This window comes from Poecilia reticulata, linkage group LG16, assembly GCF_000633615.1.
Source record: "Poecilia reticulata strain Guanapo linkage group LG16, Guppy_female_1.0+MT, whole genome shotgun sequence".
Lineage (NCBI taxonomy): Eukaryota > Metazoa > Chordata > Actinopteri > Cyprinodontiformes > Poeciliidae > Poecilia > Poecilia reticulata.
Window position 1 is genome coordinate 20685513 of NC_024346.1, and position 27509 is coordinate 20713021.

Sequence of the window (27509 nt, forward strand, 5' to 3'; positions counted from 1 at the left end):
AGATGCAGAGGACTGCCAGACCAAAGGAAGTGTTTGCTTCTATTTAGACAGGATGACAAGTGAATAAGAGGAGTGTTCGTGAGCATGAGCTTGTTTGTGTGGCCTTTAGAAAAGGATTACCATATGAAGACGCCGTGCGTTAAAGCAGGAAACCCAGTAGGATCTGTCAAAGCTTACTGAGGCACACAGGCACAGACGGGCCGACAAACCCCGGGGGGAGAGACGGAAAACAGGAACAGGTAAAAGCAGAGAACAGAGGAATAGATAGAAATGACTCTGAGTTTTAGTCGCAAAGAAAAAAAATATAGTCATAAAAAACGGAGACACAAAGGGGAGAAGATAAACTTGTCTTTGCTGTAACTCGCACATTGCTCAGAGCCATAATATTCTCCAGAGACGTGTGAATGCTATTTTTGTACCTCCCCACATGATTAAACATTAAAAAGACATGTGTGCTAAAACTCTTTCTGTGAGCTACAAATCATCGTTGTAGAGCTTTAGCTAGCTTTTTCTGATTTTCTAGCTCTCGTCACTTACAGACTCTCATCTTGTAGTTAAAATATATTGTGTATTCATATAAATTAAAATCATATGCAGCCCTTAAACAAATTATGTAAAATCACAACAGTGGGCATCAATAAGTAGGAAGTTGGCTGTAATGAGTGACACCAATCATTAAACACCCTTGATCTGGGCTCTGATCCATTATTATTCATCAGTGGGATTAAGTTTCAATCTGATTATAATTTCTGATCCAGTAAATTTATGTGTGTGTTTTTTTCCCTCTTATTTCAGATTGTTGTCACTTGTAGTCATTCCCTATTTTTTCCAGTACCCATCTTCAGGAGACCACATATTTAGGGGTGAATTTTGACTAGGTCATTCACTCCTCCTTTAAGACCAAAAAAATAAAAAAATCACATCTATTTTAAGGTCCAGTTTTCTGGTAGACATCTGAAAAGATTTGGGTGAAAACTGTCATTCAGTCAGACTTTATATTTAAAATTAGCTCAACGAAAACCCCAGTTGCACTTTTGATAAAGGAACCTCAGCTCACGCTGTTGCCAGGACGATGCTGTTCTGTGGGTTTGTTTTACCTTTATGGTGATGTTCTTTGCTAGAAATAACTTTTAAACCATGGTTTTTAATTACGGTTTTTTGCTCAATGATATGAAGGACCAGATGTCAAGTAAATGCTGCTGGCACAGCTGAACTTAATTTTCCTTCTAATTTTATTCACAATAACGGATGGCAGGTGTGATCCCAAGAAGACTGAATGTTGAAATTCAATCAAAAGGTTCAAGAATGTTTGAGTTTAAGTTAAGAAACCAGGTTATTGTGCCTTTTCACATCTCTTTACTTAATTGGGTTTCATTTAAATTGAGAAGTGTGTGTGAACTGATGGCCACTGTATGTCACATTGCTTTATTGATGACTAGAAGAAAAGTACATCCAGGAAGTGGTAAGCTTCAAGCTCTGTTTTTCTTTGAGAATGTGACCTTTTAAGAGAGAAAAAAAGTGTTCATAAATTAAAATATTAAACATTTGCTTTTACTTCCTGGCAAGATAATTTTGATTTTATAAAACTGAAATGTGCAAACAAGACATTTTTCATTTAGCATGAAGGTCAGAGTCACATGGAGGAAAATGTTGAAACACAGACATGCACATACTGCTGCTTATATACCATCGACATTTCCCTGCCCTGCACTCATTCCCTAACCACTAATATTAACCTTAACTGAATGCCACTAAATATCAGCTAAATGTCTGCACCACAGAGGATTTTCATTATGCTTTATTTCACAAAAGCTCAACACACGTTATGCCCGGTGAAGTATTCAGACTGAAGGACACAAAAGTCATTTTTAAAAAACGATGTTCACACCTCAGCAGAGGACTGTACTCTGGCTCTCACATCTGAACTTTGTCTCCATATTATCTGCAAATAACATCCATTTATGCACCTTTGACATAGGGTGTCTACATGTTTTGCTGAAGATGAGCAAGAGCATAGAGGTTATGAGGAAAAAAAAAAGCATAATGGGGAAACGCACAGACGCTAATGGTCTAGGTTATTACTGTCCTTCACCAGAATGCCGGTTTCTTTCCTCATTAACTGTACAGACATCTGGATGTGATGGTTCATGGATCTGGCAGCACTTTTCTCTTAAGTAGGCAGTTTTAGCTCACAGACTTCCAGAGCTCAGGGTGGATCGGGTTATTTGTTTGCTCATTGCAGATACTTTTGGAAAGTATTTATCTAAAAGGGAAAAATAAAATAAAAAACTGCACAGGCACAGAGGAGTTTATGGTCAGGGTGGTTATAGAGTTCATTTGCAGAAACACTCTGGGAATATTCCCAGAATAGTCCAACTTCAGTCAAGCCAGCTTTAGCCTAAAAGCACACTGGCAGTACCTTTTTACTTGACTGCATGTATTTGACTGGAAATATAAACCTAAAAGTTGACAACTGAATCATAAGAATAAATGGTGAAAAACTGCTGAAGAAATTTTAATTGTCCAATTTGGTGTGTAAGATCATTTATTTTTGATGTGTCGTTAGGTTATACACATAACCAAAATGATGCACAGTAGTAATGAAGAATCATCCAGGTGAATTTAAAGAAATTTCTCACTCAAAGCAGAGAAAAGAGCCGCATTTCTACTTTAAAGATCATAAAATAAATTAATTTTGAAAATAAAACCTGATCCTGTTTTCATCATGGTGCAGGTTCCTGAGAAATTTAGATCACAAAATTGGACTAATTTATACCAAAACTTTAATTTGAAAGCTTCTTAGGAGTTTATTTGGAAAGGTAAACACAATCCCTTGTTAGGCACCAGTTAAGTAACAACAATCTTATGGTATTCATTTTGTAGTAATCTCACCTATGAAATAATGAAGCTTTTATTTTGAAGGGTATTTCTGAATGTCCAGCATAAACCTTTTCAAGTTGCAGGATCACTTGGTAAAAGTGTCCTTGATTTCCACTAGCTTAACGCTGTGTTTAGTTGGATCGCTTCAACGCATTTAGATTTAAGCAGAATTAAGGATAATTTCACAGATTGCTCACCGTTATCTTACTCTGATGTCTGTCAATTAGGAAATTGCTGTCACACCTTGTTTTCTGATCCTGCTCTTGCTCTGCCACACAGCTCCATGTGACCGTCAGCAAGACGTTGGTGAAGGTGGTGTTGGATTGCTCTGTGGTCGGGGAGAAGTCCATCAGAGCAGCTGGGAATATCACCACAGATGGAGTCGAGGTCTTGGGGAAAATGGTCCGGTCCAGATCCAAAAGAGACAGCTCTGCTCCGGTTAGTACCGATTAATGTATATCAAAAAAACGATGCTAGGATGGTGGAAAAAAATGTGTCTTAATGTCCACTCTTGAAATTTTACAGAGAGAAATTTGACAAAATATGAATTTGTGCAAAATATGTTGCTGTGCTTGCTGTCCACCCCCTCCATTTTCCAAGAGGGTGTGAAAAATGTGTGAAAATTTATCCCATAAATACCTTGTAGTGAGTCAATCAGTGGGAGTTCATTGTATTTATGGCAAGTAGAAATTAGCAAAGTGTCACAAATGTATGAAAAAAATAGATTTTGGGCACATATTGGCAGGCAGGATGGTGAGACATCCTGTTGGAAATACAAAGTGCTATCATGGAGCTATTATTAGGTGTTTGCTTTTAATTTGTTTAAAACAACACAAGTTTTATTTATTCTGTTTTCAAAATATCTAATCGCAAACTTATAATTATCATTAACGTAATAATGATAGCCATTATTATTATTATTGATCATGACTTTATCATGTTGAGAAGAAGCTTTTTCAGATATAAATTGAGTAAATAACTAAAATCTGAAAGTCCGATACAAGATGAAGTGTAGATTATAGAGAGAGGGTTACTAAAAATGATGACACACAAAATGGCTGCAATAGTATCCTTACCATAAACTTTTTCAATCAGTTTTATTTGAAAATTTTGCTTCTTTAACCATTGCTTTTTTTGGAGTAATAATCTCACTGAGACAGCATATAATCATTTTAAAATTATGAAAAACGAGATGACTTCACTTAAAAAGAAATCTTAAAGTGTGCATTATATTCAGCATTATGCTCTGCAGAAACTCCTTTCACTCTATTCACAGCTGCAGGTCTTTTAGATGATTACAATCTTTAAATATCTGGGGATTGAGGTTTTAGCCTTTTTTTGTAAAATAGCTCAGGCTTACTTTGATTAAATCGAGCATTTTTGAAAATCTGATCATTAAGTCTTGAGTCGTGTGTATTCTGAACTGTTCCCTTGTAACTCTGATATTTGGGTGGCTTGTCATCTGGAAGGTGACTTCATCCCACTTTCAAGTCTTTCTCTGTCCTTTGTCTGTGAAAAACTGAACAAGACGTCCGTGGGCTGTCATTCAAAAATTGGCAGAACACTCTGTGGTCCATAAATCTTGATTCAATGTCCAAAGGTCAGTTAACAGCTGTCCTATAGATTTTCCTACATGAGCTATGGATCTCTGTAGGTCTCGGCTGCTGCTTTAATTAATACTTTCCTTGCCTGTCTCCACATTTCAGGTAGTCTGCTGGTTAGTCCTTTATCTGCAAAATAAAACTCTACAAATTTACAACAGGACCACAAAAAATAAACAAAATTTTATGTTGTGATAAGAACAAATGACATGTTATATGAATATAACTTAAGATTACAAATTGACTAATTCAGCCATGTCTTTCCACTTTCAGCATTGGGTTTACCATTGTTCAATGATGTGTTCAAAATGTAAATTTTTTTCTTAACCTAAACCGACATTAAGCCTTTAAACTTTAGTCTATAGCTTAATCCCTGTGTTCTTTGGTCTTCGTTGTGTAATTTGATCACTAACAAACCTTTGAGGTTTTCATAGAATAGCTAGAGTAGATATTTATTGAACCCAAATTGCACACATGTGGACTGTTCTGGATTTTGCTCTGGATTTTATTTAGGGGTATCAAAGTAAAGTGACTGGATTTTTATGTATAGTTTTCCCTCCACTCCATCACTAGAGCTACTTTGTGTTGGTTTTTCACATACAATCTCAATAAAATATATTAGTTAAATATATTTAACATGACAAAAATAAAGATGTACCAAGTTCTCAAAAAGATTACACATATTCTTAGCTCATTTTAATCTAAAACCCATTATAATGGTATACAATGATGACCCAAACTAAGACAATTACACTAAAATCAGCTCTTCAATCTACAGTAACTAACAAAAACAGCAGATACCAATTTACTTATTTTTTTAATGATGCTGCTGTTTTACATCATATTTGAACTACATCTGAAATTTTCAACCTTTTTAATTTTTTTTTCCCAATTTTACTAATGAAAACCGTTGTTTTACTCTGCCTCATGGTCCCGGCAGATAACATTTTGTATTAAAAATAAGGATTGTTGAAATAAAACAGTGGCAGAAAGAAAAACACTTTTCCACCCACGTCTGCAGTCATGTATCAAAGCCTGTCATGTCTCATCTAGAATATATTTAAACTTTAAAGATTAAACTATCCCAGCCTGGTTAATGCAAGGTGGAACTTTCCACAGCATCACTTTCTTTCATTACTACTTTTTAATGTCAACTTTTATGATAATATAAACTGCTTTTCAGCTTAAACACTGTGTAATAGCCATCAACTGGGTCACATTTGTTTCCGAGACCTGATGGCTTTTAATGTCTTTGTTCTGGAGAGTGTCTCTTCTGAACATTTTCTCCATTAAACACAGTTTATGTCAAATGTGCATCTAATGCAATGAAATGTGCATAACTGCAATGAAATAATATGCAGCGAATATATCTTGCCAGATTTTACTTTGTGTCCATCCTGTAGTATTGCTCCGTTTTGAAATGTTTTATTTGCAGTAGTAATGAAAATGGTTGTGTGTGTGTGTGTGTTTACAGTTTCAGCTGCAGATGTTTGACATCATCTGCAGCACGTCCTGGGCCAGCAGAGATAAGTGCTGTGAGCTGCCAGCTTTGGTAAGAAATGGAAAGATATCGGCCACGCTTTTAAAAAGCTTTTTTTTTTCTTTTTTTGTCTGTCTTGTGCAAGAGATTTATTAGCTGTCTGAAACGGACACAAATAATCCATGGTTAATATGATCAAACTCTGACTGTCTAGATTCATTCAGTGACTAACCTGAGAACATTGACAATTGCAAGCCTCGTCTTTTGACATGCACACAAATGTTAGGTTATTTTCCTGAATGTCAAAAATAATTTGCCAAAATTTTACAGTTGTGCACTTTGATTCAATTCAATAAAACTTTACTCATCCCTCAAAAACAGCTGTTTCAGTCACGTCTTGATCCCTGAGGGTGGAGTGTTGTACATCATTATATATCACATTTTATGAGGTATAAAAACGTTTTATGGCTGATTTCCAATCTCCATTTTATTGTGTAGCTTTGGTCTGTCAATGCTGATTTTAGCCAATTAGAATTTCTCTTTAAAAAACTACATTGTGAAAAAGAGGAGATTACTGTGTGAGAACAGTTGCTGTAATACAGGTTTTAGGATAAGCTACGGCAAAATCATTATGGAGCTGCATCACTTATCTAAGTACTTATGCTGGCATTTAGCATCGTTAACACAGCTTCCAATTGCAGATCCTCCTCTTAACTGAGATTTCCAACTTGCTGACATTTGTGCTTGAAGTCTCTGCCTGTTATGTAACATTTGCAGCTGGATCTGTAGATATGGACCTTGGTCATTCAATTGTTGCTCTTTTTGTGTGTGTGCTTTCAGAGAGTGGAGGAGCAATGTCCTCCCCTGCCCCATGCCTGCACCTGTTCTCAGGAGAGCAAAGGACCTCCAGGACCATCTGGGCCCCCTGTAGGAACACCAGTTTATTCTTTTGATTTGGTTGATCTTCCATGCTTCAGTCCACAGAAATGTGTGAAGATATGTCACTATTTTCATATCAATAATGGCACTTACGTCTGTATGAAACACAAGACCTCTGGCGTAGTGTTCTTTAAACAGATTAGAGCAAAGTAGTGTTTGTGCACTGAACTCTGTTTTATGTCAACCCAGAAAATCAGAACAAATATCTCCAAATGGTTTGGAGAAGGTTGATTTTTGGAGGCTGTTTTAGAACCAGAGAACCTTATTGTGTAGTACAAACTTCTCCTATACAAAGTAATCTGGGGTCAAATGCGAGCCCATCTGACTGGCAGCGGACGTTTGGCTCAAAGTGGGTCACCAACATTGAAAGCAGTAACAATCTACAAGACTGGTGGGGGAAAAGAAAAATTGTAATGACTCACCTTGATAGTATTATGTAAAAATAAATCCATACAAATGACTAGACTGCTTTTATCTCAAACAAATGAACTGATACTGATTTCAGAGGTGAACTTAGTCATTACATCCCCCTCTCTTCTTTCTGTTTTGGGCCTTTTTTGGGACCAAAAGACAATTTCAATAACCAAAAATATTTGCTAGGTTTATGTTTTTATTCACCTTCAGGTGCATAACGGTGTGTGTTGTTCAAAGCTGGGTTTTATTCAAGTTTGAAGTACAACCAACACCCATGCCAAACCTTGGATCCAAATAAAAACACTGCAAGGCATTAAACTAAAACTAAGGTATTATTTTTGGGTGGTTGTTTTTAGTATATAAAAATTAGAATATATACATATTTTAATTTCCACCATGCAGACTGATTCAGGTAATTTTCTGTAACAATCCTTGCTTGTTCTTATGTTTGCCTTTCAACCATAACTATGATTGATGACGTTTCTGTTTTAAGCAGCGGCGGACCTCTTCGGTTTTCTATGCGTCATATTCCACTGATCTCCTCTATATTGTGTGTTTAACCCAGCCACAGTTCAATACTCAACATTAGTAAGGCGTGCCCAACCTATCATCTCCGTTTGATAGAAATTGGAAAGTGCCCATGCTGGCTTACATCCAAGATGTGAATTTGTCTTTGGCATCAAATTACTCAGAAAATCATAGAGCTGTGTTTTTCTTTCATTACTGGGGGCCCGCATACAAATCCAAATGCAATTATTAGTTTTACTCCTGCTGGAAGCTAATTTTGGTTTCTTTGCAGGTTTTGCTCCAAATGTAAGACTCATACTGTTAGAAAAGGAAAGCGTATCTGCTTGGATTTTTCTACATCCGGGTTTATCCCAGATGTATGCAAATTCATAATAAATATAAATGCATACATTCCTGAAACATGAAAAAAATCCATTATGGTAGTTTCCACCATTTGCACAATACATACAAACACATAAACACACTGTCTTCTTGCTAGACTTTTGACCCAAGCAAGCAAAAACATCCCCACTGTCTGTGTGCTGTGCAGCTAAGCATTATCCAGGATGAAGGAAGATTACTGTGTGAGAAAATCAAAGCACACACTTCTATGCATCACAAATACAGGAATGAAGAGAATATCACCAGCTTTTTAAGCTAGATTTACTAATGCCAGGATGAGTAAATGTAGTAAAAGACACCAGAAACTGGAAAATTACCTCTAATATACCGAATCCTCAAAATGCTCTTGTTAGTATCACTACTAATAGTGGCAAATGGTGTTTTGTAACTCAGGTGAACATTATTCCAAATGCTCTGTCTCCCAATTTAACTTTATGCTCACAAACAACAACTTTTGTCATCTCATGGGCTGGCTGTTTCTATTTTAATCTATTATTTTTCTTTGCAATGAGTGTTGTTATGCAAAAAATTTTGTCAATTTTGGTTTGTTTCTTCTCTTAAAGTCTGGATTCCAATTGTTTCTTTATGAGGTAAATTACATCCTCCTTACTGTTTAATTCCATGAGTGATCTTTTTTGCCAAAGTGCTCATTCCGTCATTTTTCTGTGTTGCCAATAATCTATTCAACACATTCCAGTTAAATTAGTATTTTTAACTAAACAATAAAGAAAAACCAGCCAGTCTGCTTTAAATAATAGTCCACTGGATCCAAATAACACAAGTTTTTTTTTATTTTTTTTTTCTTGTGGAAAGTTGGTTGTTTTTATAATTGCCTGTCTGCTTTAAAAAAAACAATGAAAAAGATAATTAAGATTTTTTCAAGTTTTATCCTGTTAATATTTATGTGTTTTATGACTCTATGTTATGACGCTATTTGTTCTTTAACTACTTTTTTTTAATCATTGGCTTAGGGTGGACCCGGGATAAGGGGAGCCAGAGGAAACAGGGGGGAACCAGGAGTGACGGTTAGTACTGGGTACTTAATTTCTGGGACTATTTTTCAGTCGTAGTATCAGTCTGAAATGCATCTCAACTCTCTTTTGACTGTGTTTCATTTCACAAAAACAAAATCAAGTGGAATCACACACAAGGAAGACAAGCCTGGAAAAAATCTGAAGTTTCTTCTCAGCTGAGCACACATTTCATTTCACCTCATGGCAAATATTATATGAACCTTTACAAGATTAACAAGTCCAGTAATACAAATATCAGAAACTTGGATTCAATTTAACTCAGTCCAGTTTATTAAAATAATTTAAATATACTGCAACACAGACAAAGTTGATCGTTTTCTCTCAAATTGTTAAATGAAATGGTAAATCTTCCCCTGTCTTTGAATTAAAACTGAATTGAATTTGCAGAAACAAACTTTTGCATGTCTCAACTTTTATTCTCCACTAAACATTTTAACATTACAGTGGAGAAAATAAGTATTTTATACGCTGACAATTTTTCAGGTTTGTGCACTTGTAGATTGGAGAAGTTTGTAATTTTCATGAGTGAGAGACAGAATCTGAACAAAGAGACCCACAAAATTAGATTGTAGATTTTTTTGTTATTGATTTACATTTTATGGCATGAAATAAGTATTTGATACAAAAGAAAAGTAAAACATAATACAGAAACCTTTACAGAAGTCAGGCGTTTCCTCCAGTTTTTGACCAGGTTTGCACACACTGTAGCAGGGATTTTGGCCCACTCCTCCAACCGAACATATTTTTTTTCAGGTTTCAGGGCTGCCACTGGGAACATGAGTTTCAAATCCCTCCAAATATTTATTTTTTTTTAATCAGTGTAAGATCTAAAGACTGCAGGCTTCTGACAGCCATGATTTATTTTCAGCGAGGTGTGTTAGTGAGGGCAAATTTTGAGACTATGGCACTCGTAAGGTGATTGACCAGATCCTCCGGTGTTGTATCTTGAGTTTCTTCCATAATTGTGCCAACTGTGCTTGCTTCCTCTCTGAGCCGTTTGCTGATTGTCCTGTAGCCCCCAGGACAATCAGCTGGGCATCTACATGCCAACCTTATGCAGATCTACAATTTTGTTCCTGGTGTCCTTAGAAATGCTTTGGTTTTACCCACAGTGTTGACTGGAGGTTTTTTTTATCCAGATGCAATTAGTTCATTAAGGAGTGGAGGATAGGATGGCTTCTTAAATATGAACTAACAGGTTTGTGAAAAACAACATTTTTCCTTGTTGGTAGGTGATCAAATACTTATTTCATGCAATAAAATAAAAGTTAATGATTTAAAAATCATACAATGTGATTTTCTGGATTTCTTTTAGATTCTGTCTCACAGTTGAGGTGTACCTACAATGGATGTTACAGACCTCTCCACTCATTGTAAGTGGGAAGACTATCAAATATTTAGACAGAAATATGGTGTATGTGACATGAAATGCATATTACACAACTCGACCCTAAAAGCAAAGTTATGCGATTCTCGATTGATTGAACACTTGGCTCTTTGTTTTTGTTCTTCCTTCATTCTTGCACAACTGATCTGTGGTTTCTTGGTGTGTTTTCATGGATAAGAAACACATAAACTCAGGATGTGCATGGTTGAACAGTAAAATAATAAACACAGTTAAAGATTGTTTTGACTATGACTGCCACTGTACTGAAACTCAGTTTTATTTCGCATTAACCCCTCTTTTCTGGCTGCTGTTGCAGGAAAGCTGTCTGCACTTTTCACACTGTAATAAAATGAAACTCCATCAGCATGAAAAACCAGATTGCAGATGACTGAAGTGTCCAAATGAAAGTCATGCTGTAGATCCCACCACTGAGACGGTCAAAAGTAGAAATAGTAGAAGTGATGTCGATACAGAGGCTGTATGTCACTCTTAAGTCACCTTCTTTGACATTTTATAGATCAGGGACACATCTCAGAAAAATAAAGTACGTTTTAAATTAAAATAATGCATAACAATAAATGAATTGTATTTGGAGGGATAAAGAGATCTTGGAGCTTTTAGTAAAGTTAATATGTTTTGATTTTACATACATATTTAATAAAGAGGCCTAAACTATCAAACTGTATGAGGTAAAAGTGTGTTTTAGGTGAGCAGTGTTGATTATAGTCTCAAAATACAACTAAAGAAGCTTTAAAACATTGATTTCCTGGAAATCCCAACACAAGACCACAAAAATCGACCATGCTGAAACTTTTTATGGTGTCCTTTGCGCATCGAAGCTCTTGTGTCTTGCTTAATAAATTAATTTTGGTTTGTGAATGTGAGACAAATGTTCAATTGTTTTAGTCCTTTAGTATTTTATCGACTTCATAAAAAAATGCCCTGGCTCATCAAACTTCATATCATTTTAACCTTGTTCCTTTGTTGTGGTGGTTTTTATAGGGACCCCAGGGACCTATGGGGGAAATCGGCCCGTCTGGACCTCCAGGACCGCCTGGTCCTCAGGGACCCAGTGGACTCTCCATTCAGGGACCCCCAGTAAGCCTTGTTTGAGTAATCGTTCACCCCTAAGTATAATGACACATTTACTTTACTTAGAAAGGACGTTGCACATTAAACACTTCAGTTTGTTGTGTAAATGTGGCAGATTTAGTTGTCGATGCTAATATTTGTCTGGATATGTTGTTGGTATAACAAGATTCAAATAGTATTCTAAAAATGTAACAGTAATATAAGTATTGAAGACAAAACTCTAAAGCCTTAAAAAAACACGATCAATATTTATCATCTACAAATCTACACATGGACACAGATTTGATTATTTTACCTTTTAGGCATTTTTACATACTTTGAAAATAACACATCGTTGAGTCATCACTCAGTCACCAGGCTAATTATAAATGGTGTATGTCTCCTTGTTCAATACACATGGCAGCCATATTCTGTCTTTTTTTTCGGGGTTGATGAGGAACATTTATTTTTCTCTCTTGGAATTGAGACTTCAGAAATCCGCATTATTACCATCTTAATTTTAAACATTCATTACAATAAAAGATTGCAACCTTCATAATTGCGTAGGACCTATGCATTTGATAGTGTTTTCATGCTGAAAATGTAACAAAATTTTAGCTTAAACATTATATTTTACATTTTTTGGCCTTGATATTATGACAGGATCCTCAAACGGAAACATAAACGCGTACAAATTCTGAAACTAACTGGTGTAGTTTCAATTAATTTTTTTCATCCATTAATTTGTTGTTGTGCTTTAGCTTCCATTCAAAACCACAATGTCGATGGGCGATTTAGTGACAAAGTTTCCTTTTCAGGGCATTCGTGGAGAAAAGGGAGAGCGAGGTGATGCTGGCACAGGAGGACCAATGGTGAGAACATCCATGTTTCATGGAAACAATAAATATAATCAAGGAATATGTTGACTTCCCCAAGGACTAATTTATATTTAATTCCATGTATTGGTTCTATCTCAAACTACTACAAGTATAAAAAGGCTATGAAATTTCTTCACTTTATGGGTACGATTACAACAGCGAGCAGTGTCTGCTTTTCTTTTAAGGAAAATATTACCTTTAATACCTCTGTTTTTTTGTTGTGTATCTTTTGCTTAGACAGATGAACATTTTAAACAAGAGCTTAGGAAGATAAGGATAGTAAAGAGATTAGAGGATCACGAACGTTTAAATTGCGCCTTGTGTTTGTGTTGGAGCAGAGCTGTGCTGTTTTTGTTGTCGTCACATTTGCACATGGACAGAGAGCAATCTAATGGAATCACTGAGATGTGAATAATTATTACTAACATCCCCGTTATTGGGCAGTGAACCAATGAAGGTAGTAATGAATTAATTTTATGGTTCTCTCTTAAGGAGCTCGAGACACCAGGGGAGATAAAGTGGAAGTTTTCATAACTCGGCATTCCAAGATGGGTTTTGCATTTCGTTGTTTCTCTTCCTGCAAATTGTTGGGGAGTTTTTGGTTGCTTTGATAAATGAATGAACAAAATGCGCATATTGAAAACACTAATAATGACTTCTAAAACACTTGTAGAAGTGATCTTGTGCCAGAACTTAGTGAGTATAAACAACATTATGCCATATTTAGATGCATTTTTTGACATGTTGTTATTTGCAGTAGGAATTGCTGTTTCTGCTGTCTCTGCCGCTTTGGAAGTATAACCTTTACGACACCGCTGCTGCTGGGTGTTTGTTTTCCATTTTACATAGAGTGAGGTAGACTAGTCTGATGCACAGTGAAGGTTTTCCATGCTGGTTTTACCTTGAGCCAATTCTTTTTGCCTACAAGGGAGATATTTTTGTCAAACTACTTTGTTTTACTTTAGATTATAATAAAAACATTTTGTTTGAGGTCAAATTAGGGAGATATTTGGATGAAATCTATCAAAGAAAAGTTATTTTATTTGCATATATTTCATGCAATTAATGTTAAACAATATTGTTTTTGGCCTCTTTGGAAACCAAGGTTTTCTCTATGTATCTGTACCCATTACTGATTCGTCCACCTGCTTTAGCTAATAACAAATACAAATTTACCTGTCTATGGATTTGTGATTTGATGGCTCCATTACTCCGATTCTTACAGAGAATCTGTAATATTGTAAATGTTCCTGTTTTATAGCTCTATAAACTATAAATGTAACCTTTCTTCCTTCAAACTGGATGATTTTCATCATAAATGACACCGGATGATGGAAGAAATTAGATCATTTAGTGGATCAGCTTGTTTCAGGGAATGCAACAGCAAACTGCTGATGGGGCAAAGGGATCTGTACTGAGCGACGCAACAGGAAAAGAGCAAAACTAAGCCGTGTTAAAACTTTTTTTTTTCCATGCTACTGACCAGGACTGGTTGCAGTTGCTGCTCCCATCTGCCAGTCAGTGATGATGTCAAACTGAGACACTGATGCACCTTCAGAAATCACTGTTGGCAGGACAAATATTTCTTTCCGTGCTTTTTTTTTCCTTTCTTGTTGGTCAGCCTTGAAACATTTTCACTTTGTCAGACATTTCATAAACTCTTCCGAGTCAAATGATTTCTGTCATGACAACAAATGCATCAGCTGGACTGAACAGGTGTTTGTTCTGATGCTGATGGGCACATAAACAGTTGTCAGCCAAAGTGACTCGTCATGCTGTTGCAGATAATGATGTCCCTGATGACTGCATACACATACCTTTGGGATTTGTTTGGATGGTGTTTACTCTTTTTTTCTTATATCCCACTCTATGCATATCATTAGACTTTAATAAAAACTATAATTCACAGCGATTCACCCGCACACCATATGTTTCCACAAGTCTTTTTTTTACATTTTTTTAAAATAAAAAGTGCAATAAAGGCTCCTCTCATGAGGAAAGAACAACTTGTTTCCTATGAGAGCCGCTACACATTTTGATGGAGCACTACAGCTCTTCCTGACTGCATAGTCCTAATAATAAAACCCTCCAGTGCTGTCCTGTGCTGCTTTGTGTTACTGAGTAATAATGTGTTTTGAGAGAAAGGTATATGAATGATTGTGTGTGAAGCAGTGTGTGTAATACAGCAGCTTCTACTGCTTTTATTTATAATATATGACAAACCAAAGAGAATATCACCACCATGAAGCATCAATTATCTTTGTCTTTTTTTTATATACTTCCTGTTTCCTTGTCTTTCCCTGCTGCAGTAAATTTAGTGTAACCTTGTCTTGAGCATCTTCTCCACCTTGGTTTCAGTTTGACTGTGAAAAATGCTGCTCCAGTCCATGGCAGAGAGTCTGTGGGTTTGGGTGTGCGTTGGTCTTTCTCATTTTTCATTCTTTGTTCTTTTTATTAGTCTGCCCGTGCGCTTGTGTAATTTATCAGTTAATATGTTTTGCTTTGTGAGAAAGAGGGATGTGGGTGCTCTTTTGATTGTCTCCTTGTAGATACGGGGCAGATGTATGTGCTTTCACACTCTTATGTTCCCGTGTTGCTCAACACTTAATCTCAGAAAGTCTGAGCTGTGTGAGCTGTGTGAGCTGGAGTGTGCGCTTGCGGATCCGTTTGTGTGTCGACCTGCAGCAGCGAGATCCTAATATTGATGTATCATAATCGGCTGCACCGCTGATTCAGTGGTTAGAAAGCACTTATGAAGGAATGATGAGCAAATTCATATTCTATAAAATCTTTGGTTAAATAATTACATTAGAGGTGCTTTTGCTCAGGGGCAAAGCACAACCCACGTATTAAGGCCTTGGTCCTCGTGGGGCGGTGGTCGCAGGTTCGATTCCCGGCCTGGTGACATTTGCCGCATGTCTTCCCCCTCTCTCATTACCCTCTTTCCTGTCGAACTACTTTCAAATAAAGGCCACTAGAGCCAACAAAACCCTTAAACAAATAATTACATTATATAATGTACTTATTTCAAAATAACACTGCAAAAGTTGTCAAAATTTGGCTGGTTTAGTTTACCATTCGACGTCTCCGCAGACGTGAAAACCATGTTTGTTTTTAGACACGTGCAAGAAAAAACAAACCAGAAGGTTCAGCTCTGCAGATGATGTGGGAGACTGAACTTCAGCCAAGATCTGAACAACGGCACGTCGTTAATCACCCGGGCCTGTCCTCTGTAACCCCAGTCTGTAATTTGTCGAATCTTTAACAGTGTTAGCTGTCCTGTTTTATGAGCCTTCCACTAATACTAAAGTGCAGAGATAAATCAACTCAACACTTAATCTATGACTGGTCTCTGGAACTGGTTGCGTGCTTTGACCTGCGAGGGGATGAGGAGGCTGAAGGGGAAATGGGGCAAGAGATGGAGCGGCAGGGTCACCAGCCAGTATGAAAGACTGTCTGTGTCCCAGGACTGAGGTCATTCAGTCTATAAATCAATTTTATGTACTTTTGCTAAAAGATCGTTAAGACAAAAAGTTAACCGTTTTAACCTTTCCTAACCTTTGAATGTGTAGAAGTATTATTGCTATGAAAGCTTTATTAGAAGATATTCAGTGCTTAACTGTATTTGATCCTTCTGCTAAGTAACAGTGGATGTTGCTGCTATTAAAGAAAAAATTTAAATATCAGTTTAATCTTTTTGTGCACTTTACAGTGTAATACTGCCAAAGTGTTGATGGCGTTTGGCAATTTAAATATGAATATTTGTATTTCCTTCAGGGCGTTCCTGGAAGCCCTGGCTCTCCAGGCAGAGATGGTCCTCCGGGAGCAAGGGTAAGATAAAAGACCAATATTTCATCTAATCCTCTGTGGGGTTTACGTTTTTTCTTGTTTTTTTAATATATGATATATAATTTTAATTTCTTGACTTTTGCCTATCCTATCTTAAGGCACAGTGACGAAGGATAAGGACAAATGTATTATGTTTGGGAAATTCAACATTTTCGTTCAGGCTACACTTTGGCCAGACATATAGGATAAAAAATGTTAAGATGTTTCTGGCTTCTGTCGCATCTGTAATAAACACAGGATGTCCAATGTATTTAGAGCCTCTGTAAACTTCTTTAAACTTTCTGCTTCAGATCATGAGCTGTTCCCTGGAGTTTCTTCGTATCTCCTCGTTGTTTCCTTCACGTTGATCTAAGTTTACTGTTTCAGAAGTTGTCTAGATTTGTCTGGAAGCTTTCTTGGAAAATGCCCATCATCTTTCTTATGGCCTTGCAACTTACTTGCACTTGCACCTTGTGGTGGACCCTCTGTGTGTAGCCTGAAGAAGTCTGCGGTAGACATGGATAATGAGATGTCAACCTGCTGGAGAGGATTTTTCTCTTGGCAGGGGCTTGTAAGTCTTCATGGAGAGAATCTTGTAATCACCAACCAAAATTGTGCTCTGTAAATATCCAGGGTTTGTGAGGCTGCTGGGCTCACCAGTGTCAGAATGGACCAAACTATTGGTTTGAACTCTTCTCATCTTCCTGCTAATTCTGACATCTATTAGCCCAAATGTAGCTTGTGTATCTTCTGACAAACAGCTGACGTAACTACATCGCTCGGCCTTGAAATATTCCCACGTTACTGTATTTGTGTGTTTTCCAGCTGTCTTTTCGTATTGAATGCACAGCTGCATTTCCCTATTTGGTTTTATGCCTCATCATAAAACTGCACATCTTCCCTGAGTTGCAGGAAACTGCATCCCACCCGGGTTTTTGAAAACAACATACACACCGAATGAGATCTCATTCATAAAGGCTCAGTGATACCAGCTGGCTGCGGTTAATGCTGGCAGAGTAATCTGGCCTTACAATGCCCGGCCGAGCCGTAAATAGCAAAACAGAAGCTCAGCCAAAGGGTAGGGAGTCAGCAGGCTGCAAAGAAGGTTTTGTCCAAATTTGTAATATGATAACAGAGCAGTTCTGTCCTGGCCCGGATCCCGGAGAGGTGGAGGAATCGGCATGTAATCCATCTGCTGTCTGTTGGCTGACAGTAGTGCCGGTGCTTATCCTTTCGTCTGTGCTTGTTAGATCCATTCATGCACAGTTTTCCCACCTGTCACGCCGCTTCCTTCAGTACGTGCATGTTGTCTGTTGGTTCTTCTCACCGTGCCAGATCAGTTTTAGAGCACATGAACATGTAGTTATCAAAAAAGTAGTTCACTTTTTATTTGGCTTTATAATAAGATGTTTCACTTGAGGCGGCGTTGTGTTCCAAAGTTACAAGTGACGAGTGTGGAAAAATGATCTTAAATAACTTGTATGCTTCTTTCACTTTGAAAATGTCAAAAAATTTCGCAGCATGAGCGTCACAGCTCTTACAATATGTGCAGAGCTTAAATATGCAGCATGCAGGACATGTTGTTGAATGTAACTGCTACACTCATATTGCGAATATTTAGTTACTTAAAACGTCATGCAAAAACACTTTGTCCACACGAATACAGAATCACCAAACTCAAGATTTCATATGCTTGAAAGTGATTCTAAGAACAGGGCATATTTTTGTTTATTTTTTGGTTAATTCAGATCTAAATAGTGCTAAACTGGGGGTAATGAGTTCTTTGAGTTTCTACCACCAAAAGGTCGGACAGAAGAACTCCTCCTGAGTTCTTTACAAAGAGTTGGACCAGCTGTAGCTAAATAAGATTGGGTGTCTTGCAGTTGGAAAGTTGTGGGTTTGATTCCCGTTTCCTCCTCCCCACATTCCTGAGCAAGGCACTTCACCCCAAGTTTATTTTGTCCAAATAGTACAAAAATTATACAAATATAACTAGAAGAAAAACAAAATAAAAGCAAATACTAGAAAGCACCACATGTGCAAAATACAACAACCAGTACAGTATCACCCAGGCCATTAGGTACCAGTTAGCTGTGCCATAAAGCATAGAGATTTAATAAGTCTCTCAGGCAATCTACTTGTCATGAACGAGCAATGGAGGAACGGGACGATTTATCTGATTTAACACTACATTATGTCCTCATAAGCTCATTTCTCATCCTATCATAGGCCTAGTGACAATTTTTTTTTTCCAAAGAGATCTGGGTTATTTTTAAAACTTTGTCTGCTTGAAAAACATCTGAAGCCATGCACATCCATCTCCTAATCAAATCTTGATTGTATGCATGTATTACTTTAAGCAGGCTTGGTATGTGTTGAACTGAATACAGCAATGACAATGTTACCTAAAACTTACATAGTTTTATCATTTGCTTTTCATGGTATATCTGATTTGACCCAGAGCTACATTGACTGCTGGTGAACTTTTGTGCTAATGCTAGCCTTTCCCAGATGTCTTTTCTATTTTTGTCTTTTTCTTAATGTGGTCTTGACATATTTCAATGTTTGTCAAGCAGAAAATGTTCCTCCTGGTTCATAAACTAAGCAGAGTCAACAGAAACGTGATGCTAAAGTGAAAGAAGTTCCTGTTCAGAACCGTTTTTTATCATCCATTGTTTTATTTGGACATTTTCTGCCTCGTAACATGGAACAGGGAAATGCTGCTGCTCTTTGTCCCCTGTTTGCTTTGCATAGCATGTGGCTACAGCAAAGCTGCGGAGCATGCATTAATAAAATGTTTTAATCGTTTCACAAGTTACTCAGAAAGCAGTGAGCATAAACAATGACATCAGGAAAATCATTTATTGAATTAAGAGTTTATTTATTTGAGCTCACACATGTGGTTCATGCTCATTCTGCTTGTTGCCTTTGGAGTGTCCTCAAAGAATCTGTTTTTGTTTCTCTTTTTTTTTCTTCTTCTTTTTTGTCTTTTTCAGCATAAAGCCAAATCTAATCTGATCACATTTTGCCATTACCAGCTGTCATTGTTTGAGGCTCATAAAAATACTGTTTACCAATCTCAGTGTTGCATGTATTCATGCTAATTTACCAGTCGTGGTGCAATTTTAGCTGCTGTGAACAACAGGGGGCACCTTGTTTGCTGAATAACTAATCTTCCACGTTTTTAGTTTTCAAGTTGCAAAATGTGGTGTGTATTTCATATTTATAACATTTGACACCAATTTAAAAGAAAGTCAACAGTGCATGTAAGTGTGCGCTAATAATTCCCTTTCAGTGCAACACACAGTAGCTCTGATTCTTTAACGGTTAAAGAATTGGCTTTTAGGTGTCCAGCAGTGCACTCGGGCTGAGCTGAAAATATTAAAAACAGCAGGTAAAGCTGGTAAAAATCAGGTAATCAGATATTATCAGAGCTCCAGCCATTTATGCTTTCAACGCGCGTTTGACATCAATAAAGAAAGTAGATGAAAACCAATAAAACTGTAATTGGGTGGTCTCCAAAGACAAATATTCACAGTTTTCCTTTTGTGGTCACAGTGAAAAAAAAAACATTTTCATTAACCACTATGTAATGTATACTGCACAGAGCAGTGAGCACAAGCTCTTATTGATTTACTGTAATATTGTCTCAGTGCAGCTTTGCTCCTTTGGAAATGTGCAAAACATTCATGACATTTATACAAGGATAATTTATACAATGCAAAGAGCCAACCTCGAAGTGAAAAGGAAAAACTCTGTCTTCTCTAAAAGTGTGCTACAGTAGTCGGGTAGATCAGATTAACCGACAGTTATAGTGTCTTGGCTAATTTATTTATCCGTATTTCAGTGAAATAGGTCAAGATGAAAACTACAAATCTTGGTTTTGTTGTTAGTTTCACTGGAGAACCTTCCAATCCTTTTTTTTGTACTTATAATATCACTGCCTGGTAGATTGTTTTCAGTTTTCATCATCATCTCGGATATACAAATAGCTTCTGTTACAACACAGGCTGTTTTATTTTTACTTTGCAGTGTTTCGCGTATAAGGTCTAACATGAGTGGATTAGTGTGAAGTTAATGATTCAGGTTTTGCTTCCAAGAAGTTTTCAGTTTTTTAAAGTGTTAATAAGGTAACTTTAGATCCCAAAGGTGAATTAGTTTTGGCCAGTGTTGGACAAGCTGGCCAGACACACAGAGTTCAAGACCAAACTACCATTGAGCCAATTCCAAAAAACAGAAGTTCTCATATTTTCCAAACATCTTGATGTTGATTAGTGAAAAACTCTGTCTTCTCTAAAAGTGTGCTACAGTAGTCGGGTAGATCTACTGTAGCACATATAAACTTATAAATGTTATGTGTTTTCATCTGTTCTCGCCTTACTGTTGAAAAGTAAACATATTTCATTTTCAATCGGTTGACCAGCAGTGTGACAGAAAGCAGGTGAAGTGGTTTTCTGTGCAGGCAGGGTGCAGTAAGAAACCACCAGCACACAGATTGTAACATTTCTGATCTTCTCACACTGATCATTGTGATCTGATCACACCAAGGTTCTGAAGCTGAAGGTTTCTTTATCAATAAGTCAGGTTGCAACTGCTTCATAACTATGTTGGAAACTTTGTGAACCCCACTACTCATAAAGTTTTCCTTCTCCTCTTCGTAACTCACAACAAAGCCAGGACTTCTCTTTGGCAGCATGATTGGCTCTGATAAATTTGCCAACCAGCCTTTATGCAGTTTGGATGTGTGTGCTCTTCTCCACAGCTGGGCGTCCCGGTACAAACCCATTTCAATAAGCTATGGACTGTGAAAGTATACATTTCATTCTGGTTAAAGAAAATTTTTTTCATTGTAACCACAAAAGCAATACTGTGGTGATATCTCTTAGAGACCATCATCCACTTGCAGTTTCATTTTCGTCTACTTTCTTTACTGATATCAAATGCATGTTCAAAGCTTAAATGATAGAAGTGCAGATAGTATCTGATTACCTGATCTTTACCAGCTTTTCCTGCTGTTTTTAATATTTTCAGCTCTGCCCAAGTTCACTGCTGGAGACCTAAAAACCTTTTTTTTCACAGTTAATGTATCATAGATATTGTGTGTGCAGTGGAAATAAATTATTAGCTCCTTTTGATTTCAAAGTCATGTGCACTGTTAACTTTATTTAATTGGTTGTCCATCGTTAAACATATAAAACAATAAGCTATGGACTGTGAAAGTGTACATGAGATGAGTTGGTCAGCAAACCTGCTGTTGAGCAGCTAAAGTTGCATCATGATTGGTAAAGTAACATGAATACTTTTAACACTGGCAAGTTGCAGTTGCACAGTGAGGACCTTTTGGTTGCAGCCAGAGGAGATGATCCACGAAGGAACTCTGCTGCTGAGACCATTACATAAAACTCAGCGTAGCACAGTTAGCCTGGTGTGGATGTGATTCACACCAGGCTCGAGATCCTACATGGGTCTTCTGTCTTCAAACTCTGATAACCAGGCAAGGAGACGGATGCAGGCCAGCAGCACGTCAATCATCACGTTGCCTTTACGTATCTTCACTGGTCAACAGATTTCAGGGTAGATGTTGTGGGATGAGGAGTGTTATGTTAGTCCAGAAAACCTCTCCAAGATCCTCGAGAGGTTTTCTGGTCTGAGGGGGACCTAAAGACTTCACACGTTGTTGATGTCTTGCACACAAGTTGTTTTTTATTAGTAATCCAGTTTTTCATAACCTTTTACTGAAGGTTTTTACTTCTTTTTTTCACCAACACTTAATAAAATCTCCAGTTGTTTTGGCATAAAACATTGGAACTGGAGTGCCGCCTTAATAGTCAACTGTTTGTTTCCTGCAAAGTGGGATTTTTTAGCGGTTTTATGTTTCTAGTGCTTGTGTATTTAATTGAATTGCAAATAAATATGTTTGTTTCTAAACCGAGCAACATCAGGAATTTAGAGTTCGTTCTCTGAGTTCCATCTATGGGCTGATAACGATAAAGTAACCTGTCTGAAACCAAAACTCTTCTCATTGAGGAGTTCTCCGATTCACTTCCTGCCTTTGCTGGCTTATGTGCTGAATACTGAATCTCACATTGTCAAAAACCTGGTGAATTTGGCTGCAGGAGCATTGCCACAGAATATTAAGAAAGAAACTAGCAAAACAGATCAGACTCTGACCAACACATGTTCTCCTGTCTCAGAATCTGTTTTTAATCATTATATAGTTGTTTTCTTCTAGTTTAGTTTGTTTCCTTTCTAAAGGAGTTTCCATGTATTTCCCATACTGAAAGGCAATCAGTCTCAAACTGAAATGAAAGGATTAGTTGGGCCTCCGGTTAAGCTGTTTTCCAGTAATCTGAGGTTGTGTTCAGTATCCAAATTCTACGTTAAACACAGATATGGTTCAGGTTAAACAAGCCATAAATGCTCTTGCATAAACCCAGCATAATATTAGTATAAATCATTTGTAATGAGTTGTACAACCAGACAGCTGGCCTGCAGACGAAAGCTGAAGCTGCAGTTAATTTAAAGGAATAAAGAGAAAACACCTACTAATAATAATAATTTTAAATACCTATGAACAAGTATATATTTATATATTGCTAAAGTTAAGAGAATTAACTTTTGTATAAAATACATCTAAAATCAAAAGTGAAAAGAAGTTCGAGGTGTACAGATTTTTACTGGGTCTGATACTAAAGCAGTTTGGTTTCATTAATATACTAATTATTTTTCCATTATAATAAAGAATAGAAAGATGCAGCAAATGACTCATAATAAAAGGAGCATTGAGAGACAATATGCTGAATGTATTAAACCATCTTTCTCCCAGGGTCAGCCGGGTAACAGCGGTCCTCAGGGAAGACAAGGACCTCCTGGACCCATTGTAAGGCTGCATTAATTTCAGTCCCGTCATCTTTTTGTCCTGTCTTCTGTCACTTCCTCTTTTTTTTTCTCTCTTTTCTCTCAGGGAGGTCCAGGAGCTCCTGGAGTCCCAGGGCCCAATGGACCAGCGGGGCCTTCAGGTGAACAAGGAGTGCCTGTGAGTTCAGATTATTTTCCTTTAAATGACGTTTCAACCCCCCAAAAAACAACTTTTATTTAACATCTAAATATTTTTGATTAATAACTCTGTTTTATTTAGAGACGCTTGTTCGGCCAGACCACACAAACAGCTAAACAGAAAGTAGAGATGCTTCTATTAATTTTTATGATTTTCTATGCCAATTTTATCAAAACTTTAATCTGCCATTAATAACTTTAGCTGATTTCAGATTAATTTTAATTTGATAATCTGTTTAATAGCATTCAACATATTTTTCTTCTCTCTGTTTCTCTTCACCTACTTTCCAGGTTTAGCACTTTCAATTAAAAAGCCGCCAGAGCCAAAAAAAAAAAAAAAGAGAGAGAGAATGTACATTACCTCACAAATTTACATCACCTGAACTTTTCACTCATCGGTCTGTTTTACAGGGTTTTTTTACGTAAAAAATTAAAACAGAACAGTACGCTGTAAAAATGTAAAGATATTAACAGGTGGCGTGCATTCGTTCCCTCTGAGTCAGTTTCTCTTATGGTTTCCTATGAGCAAGGTCTCCATAAACACCAGGATAGTGGAATAAAGAACCAAAAGTTCAACTTTTGCGTTCATTGATCTTCATGATTCTGCTTGTTCTCAAATATTCTCTAACAAATCTATGAGGTCGGATTTATACTGAGACTGTTACACACGTGGTCTCTCTGTACCAAATGAGTTAATTCAGAGGCCGCCTTTTGCACTAGGACTTATTTAGGGGTATCAGAGTAAAGAAGACGCAATATAAATACACTGAAAACCAGCATAAAACATTGTAAAATATTTTAAAAACCATAGATTGGTTTATAGACATCCTAATTCTGCACTGTTAACGTAAAATCCCAATGAAAAACAAAGTTTGTCAGAGAAAAGTTAGCGATATGAATACTTTTTCAAGACACAGCAGTGTGTTGTTATTGATATAGTAACAAGGCAAACCTCTTGTGTGTTGTGCTTCTTCAAGTGATTTTTATATTTTATTTTTTAAGCCTAACGTGAGTCAGCATTTATGCCCTCATGTTTTGTTTTGCCTTTCAAAAGAAGAAGAATTAGCGCAAGCAGCACAACATACACAAGGACACTGAATAGTCTTCGAGACGATCCGAACTGCGTGTGGCGCTAACCATAACGGATGACACTGCGGTGTTGCTGACAGCTAATCTAGTCCTGGGTCAGCTCTCTAGGCCAGCAGCAAGTTTGGCTCGCGGAGTCGATCCATAAATCACTGACACCCTCCCCATCGCGCACACATTTAAAAACACACACACACACACAAATCCATAAAAGCATATCTATAAGAGATTGTATCTGCTTTCTGTCCAAGATACAAATAAAATCTATATGAATTTCTGCACCTCCTAAAAGTATTCACTTCAAATTACGATTATTTTACTGATTCTGTTTTCATATCTACCTATATAATTTCTTTTTTATGCCATTTATATCCTAAATACAAGCATCCAAGTGAATCTAGAGGGAATTTGTCCAACTAGGTTTGCTAAATTGGACATATCCAACTGAGAACTTAATTAGATGACAATTGATTTATATCCGTAAAAGCTTAATAGCATTTAAAGCCGGAGAGGGCCGGATCTTCAGTTTCTGGTCTTGGTCGACCAAAATGAAACCCAAACAGCTGTTTTCTGGAAAGAGAGTGGTGCATCTGGAAATGCTCTGCTTCATCTATCAAGATCAGTAATGATGAAACTTTGGGATTAACCTTTTAATAGAGATGAACCTAGCAGATTTGGTTTACTGTTTCATCAGCTCTCCTTGGGCCATATACAAATAAATGTGCCAGACTGTCAAAGCTCCCGCTGACATCCCTATTCTGCGTCGGACGTGGATCGGGCTCTGACTCTGAATGCGGTTTCCAGTCATCCAACCACCTGGAGAGTCTTTTTGAAATTGATCTTGCTCGACCTGATGGTGAGCTGCCTCACGTTTGCCAACTTTGAAAGAAATGAGCTCAACAATCTTCTTGGGAGTGCTTAATCAGTTCACGTTTGACACCAGAGAGAGAGAGAGAGAGAGAGAGACGGAGAAGTCAGGGGAGGGATCTGAAACTCAAGGTAAAAATATTCTGAATTCTCTTATTGGAGAAACCCTACACATGCATGGAGTAAAGGAAAGTCAGCTCTGATCAATAATAAATCAGGTTTTTATGAGCGGTGCTCACATTGCCATTATGTAGCGTGGTTTTCTATGGCAACCTGATAAGGCGGCAGACATTTATGTGTCTGGAAAGACTCGTATGATCCTGGCTTTCCGGAGAGATCCAGGACGAGAACTTTTACTGTTCAGGTTGGCTCCTCTGTCCAGCAGCTGTGTCAGACGTTGGCTAGACCTTTCCCATCATCGACTGATTTATACTCAGTTAATTTTTTAACACAATCGTCGCTCTTGCACACAAGCACAATCAGACAGCCGGTGGTGGTGGTGGTGGTGGTCAAGAGCATTTTTCCACTCAAAATAAACAAGTCTTCATTTAAAAGTGGCAACAGCTTTTAAATAAAGTAGTTACAGCTTTTTTTTTAATTTAATGGACGGAGCCCTGTGGCCAGGAAATATGTCTTTTATATGCCTCTGGATTACAATGACTGATTTGCTCATGCTTGGCGTATGCGTGCTGCTTCTCCTTGGTTTTACAGTGTTGACAATAGCAGAAAGTACATTTATCCAAAGCCCAGATGTCAGTTTCTGTGAACTATAAACTTTGAGGCTTATTTCACTGCATTTGTCCCAATCTTTTATGTTTCAAGAAAGCCAATGAGACAAAAGATAAAGTGCTGCAAAGAAAAGAACTGATAAGAGTGACAAATGGTGACATTTGTGAGAAGGAAATAAAAATGGCTGTTTCTGAGGGACATGTGTGTTGTGAATGACTAGACACCCAACTTAGAGATTTTTGTGAAGCATTTTTTAAAAGATCATTAATATCGGACAAACGTAACCTAAGTTAATACTAAATTCCAGTTTAGAGCAATAATCTATACAGGGTAAAAAAGCTCATCAAACAAACTGTCTCGGGTAAAATAATTGTTTCCTAAACCTAAAAACTAGCTGTGTCATCCTTTTTTGCAACAAATGTCTTCAGTTCCCTTGCAGCCCGTCTCAGATTTTTAGATGTCAACAGTTTCATTTCTCGTCTGTTCTTGATGTTCTGCACTTGGACACGATGTGTGGCGTTTTGAAATATTTTGTCCTGCTTCCTGTTGTCAGACAGGTTCTATTTAAGTGATTTCTTGATTCTGCATGTCAGATTGTAATCTTGCATAAGGACTGAAAGTGAAAATGTATCTAAATTTTCAAGAAATGTATGTGCTTAAACTCAGTGAATCAATGATTCAACAAGAAGGCAGTTACCTTTTCAGATGGGAGCAGATTTGCTTAATTAGCTTTTTTTTTCCCTGAACAGATGCAATCCTTATTTTAAATCTCTATTTTGTGCTTACTTCTTACTGTTTTGTCATTTTAGTCTGACATGTGTTTGATCTGAAACATTAGCTGTGATGAAAAAGCAGAAACTTGCAAGGAGACAAATATTTCTCCACATCACTGTATCCTAAATAAATGTTATTTTCTCCCTGTGCTTTCATCTTTTCAGGGTCTTGCTGGTACCAAAGGCGATAAAGGAGAAAGAGTAAGCTACTCAATCTGTACTGCTGTTAGAGCGATATTCCAGTGGAAATGTTGTTCCTTTTCTTCTCTAAAACCCTCAAAGTTTTTCACTTATGGCCCCTGCTCTTTCTAGAAGAAATCACATTTCTCTGTATGAGTCGCTCCTTAACTCAAACAGGCAGCTTTTTCCGTACCGTATCTTCATGCTTGTTTAGAGTGAACCAAATAAAATCAGTGTTCACTGAGCACCAAGGGCAGTGTCTGGATTTTTGCTGACAAAAGCGAGGACGTCGACGCCAGCGGCTTTGTAAGACACGCTACTCGCCGGCTTGAATCAAACCTAAACGTTGGGGACGTTTGTACCTCGACGCAGCTAATTTTAGCTTCAAGAACCGAGA

The 27509-nt window shown here is 37.3% G+C and overlaps 1 protein-coding gene across 4 annotated transcripts in view; it reads left to right on the forward strand.

The window, feature by feature from the left end:
• Positions 1-27509, forward strand: part of col14a1a (collagen, type XIV, alpha 1a) — a 122162-nt gene that overhangs the window by 85023 nt on the left and 9630 nt on the right. For all 4 annotated transcript variants that reach the window (XM_008432271.2, XM_008432273.2, XM_008432272.2 and 1 more), the window contains 10 exons: positions 3160-3318; positions 5956-6033; positions 6802-6888; positions 9195-9248; positions 11647-11742; positions 12534-12587; positions 16371-16424; positions 23248-23301; positions 23386-23457; positions 27098-27133. In XM_008432271.2, coding sequence (XP_008430493.1) covers positions 3160-3318; positions 5956-6033; positions 6802-6888; positions 9195-9248; positions 11647-11742; positions 12534-12587; positions 16371-16424; positions 23248-23301; positions 23386-23457; positions 27098-27133 — 744 coding nt within the window. The remainder of the gene's footprint in view (positions 1-3159; positions 3319-5955; positions 6034-6801; positions 6889-9194; positions 9249-11646; positions 11743-12533; positions 12588-16370; positions 16425-23247; positions 23302-23385; positions 23458-27097; positions 27134-27509) is intronic.